The 2,023-nt window shown below is 49.5% G+C and overlaps 1 protein-coding gene across 1 annotated transcript; it reads left to right on the plus strand.

The window, feature by feature from the left end:
• Positions 1-26: 26 nt before the first annotated feature.
• Positions 27-1,288, plus strand: LOC114022801 (docosahexaenoic acid omega-hydroxylase CYP4F3-like; the record flags this gene model as incomplete). Its single annotated transcript, XM_027835228.1, has 4 exons — positions 27-243; positions 387-451; positions 683-765; positions 966-1,288. Coding segments are annotated over 4 exons (576 nt in total), but the record flags the coding sequence as incomplete, so codon positions are not given.
• Between the last annotated feature and the right edge of the window lie 735 nt (positions 1,289-2,023).

Consider the following 2,023-nt stretch of genomic DNA (forward strand, 5'->3'; position numbering starts at 1 on the left):
TGATTATCCAGGTTTTAGATGTTAACATTGTCGCCTCTGCCCTTCCTTGGGATGGTGAAGCTTCTCCCCATCTCCACTATGCTGGAGCTGACAGGGTTCCTGTCTCCAGGGATGATCTGGCCCAGATGCCCTTCCTGACCATGTGCATCAAGGAGAGCCTGCGGCTGCACCCCCCAGTTGGCATGGTCTCCCGCTGTTGCACCAAGGACATCCAGCTGCCTGACGGGCGGATCATTCCTAAAGGTTCACTTGCCAAGGGCTCACACCACGACAAGGGGAAGGGGTTAAGAAGTCTTATGGTTAGGGCCCATTTGGGATACTGGCACAACTTATCCATTGGTAGCCTTCACAAGCTACATTAGGCTCTCTCCTATTCTGGCCAACAGGAAACATTTGCCTGGTCAGCATCTTTGGAACTCACTATAACCCTGCTGTGTGGCCCAACCCTGAGGTATCTGTCAACCCTCCACTGAAGCACCCCTGGGCTAGTCAGTTCTAGAGAACTGGGACATTCATGGGGATGGGGGTGGGGCTCCACTCTAAGCCAAGCCATGGGAGGCCTGAAGGCAGGAGAGGGCAGCTTTGATTACCCCTGGAGATGTCTAGCTGTACTGAAGAGAAGCATCCTGGGCAAGAGGGAGAGTGTATGCCTAGGGTGAACAAGACCCTGTCAACACCCCAGGTTTATGACCCGTATCGCTTTGACATCAACAATCACCAAAAGATTTCACCCTTGGCCTTTATACCCTTCTCAGCTGGACCCAGGTAAGTCCATACTTTCCCCACCTGATCTCCCCAGGTGATGTTTTTACCCCCTCCAGGTGAGGGTGGGGAGCTGTGCCCAACAAGGACCCTGTTCCCATGTCCCCATCAAGGGAGTGAGAGGCCCATCTCAGTATGGGAGAACCCTAGAAACAGCCTGGGGTCAAGGTCTGGGAAATGTCAGCCCCTCCTCCCTTGAGCAGGAACTGCATTGGCCAGAATTTCGCCATGTCTGAGATGAAGGTTGTGCTGGCCCTCACCTTACTGAGGTTCCGAGTCCTCCCTGATAAAGACCCAGTTCGAAGAAAGCCAGAAATTATTCTCAGAGCAGAAAGTGGTCTGTGCCTGAAGGTGGAGCCACTTTTGGGTCCTTCCAGCCCTGAGGCACACCTCTCAGAAGCCCCTCCGGAATGATGGCTGGATGTATCCTTCTGCTTTTGAGCATGGATGCCTGCTTTCTACCTGCCCATTCACCCACCCTCACCTTGATTGTAATTCTTCTAAATAAAAACATTTCAGCATAGAATATATTAGTTTTCCCTTTGTGTGTCTTTGCCTAGAGAACTAGAGGACTAGGACCAGGAGAAATAAGCCAGGATTCCTTGTTTCTAGCTCTGGAAGGAAAAAAGAGAGGGCTGAAAGGTACCTACAGTTCAGCCTCTATCAGGTCCCTGGAGTCATTTAACATCCCATTTCCCAGATTCCCATCCAGTCAGAGGAAGAAGTCATAGGATCACAGATGCAGAGCTACAAAGGACTTCCAAAGCTAAACTGGGGATTAGGGAGATGAAGGAACTTAGTCAAGTCCCATACAATTAAGCACCAGAAGCAGGATTTGAATGAATATCCTCTGACTCCTTTCCATTGTACCCCTCCCTTACACATAGCTACTTCTCTCAACCTCACTCTGATTCTGTGCCTTAAATCTCAGTGTTCTCACTCCCACCAATAATCCACATGCAAACCTACTTCCATATACCCCAGAGTCAAAATATCCTGCAATACCTAACAGCAGCAATTTACATAGGACTACAAAATCACGGGCAACTGCAGACCAGCCCAGCCTCTAGGGAACAACTGCTCCTGTTTTAAATCCTATGTATACTCTGACTCCAACATGACTTCCCTGAGATTTGATGTTCTGCAGCAGCATGGCCCAGGTTGGACAGAGTGTTAAGGTTGGGGTTCAGCAAAACCTGAGTTCAAATCCTACCTCATATTCTTACTAATTGTGTGAACCCAGAAAAGTCAATTCACTTCT

Source organism: Vombatus ursinus, unplaced genomic scaffold (assembly GCF_900497805.2).
Source record: "Vombatus ursinus unplaced genomic scaffold, bare-nosed wombat genome assembly UNPS02004301.1, whole genome shotgun sequence".
NCBI classification, from domain to species: domain Eukaryota; kingdom Metazoa; phylum Chordata; class Mammalia; order Diprotodontia; family Vombatidae; genus Vombatus; species Vombatus ursinus.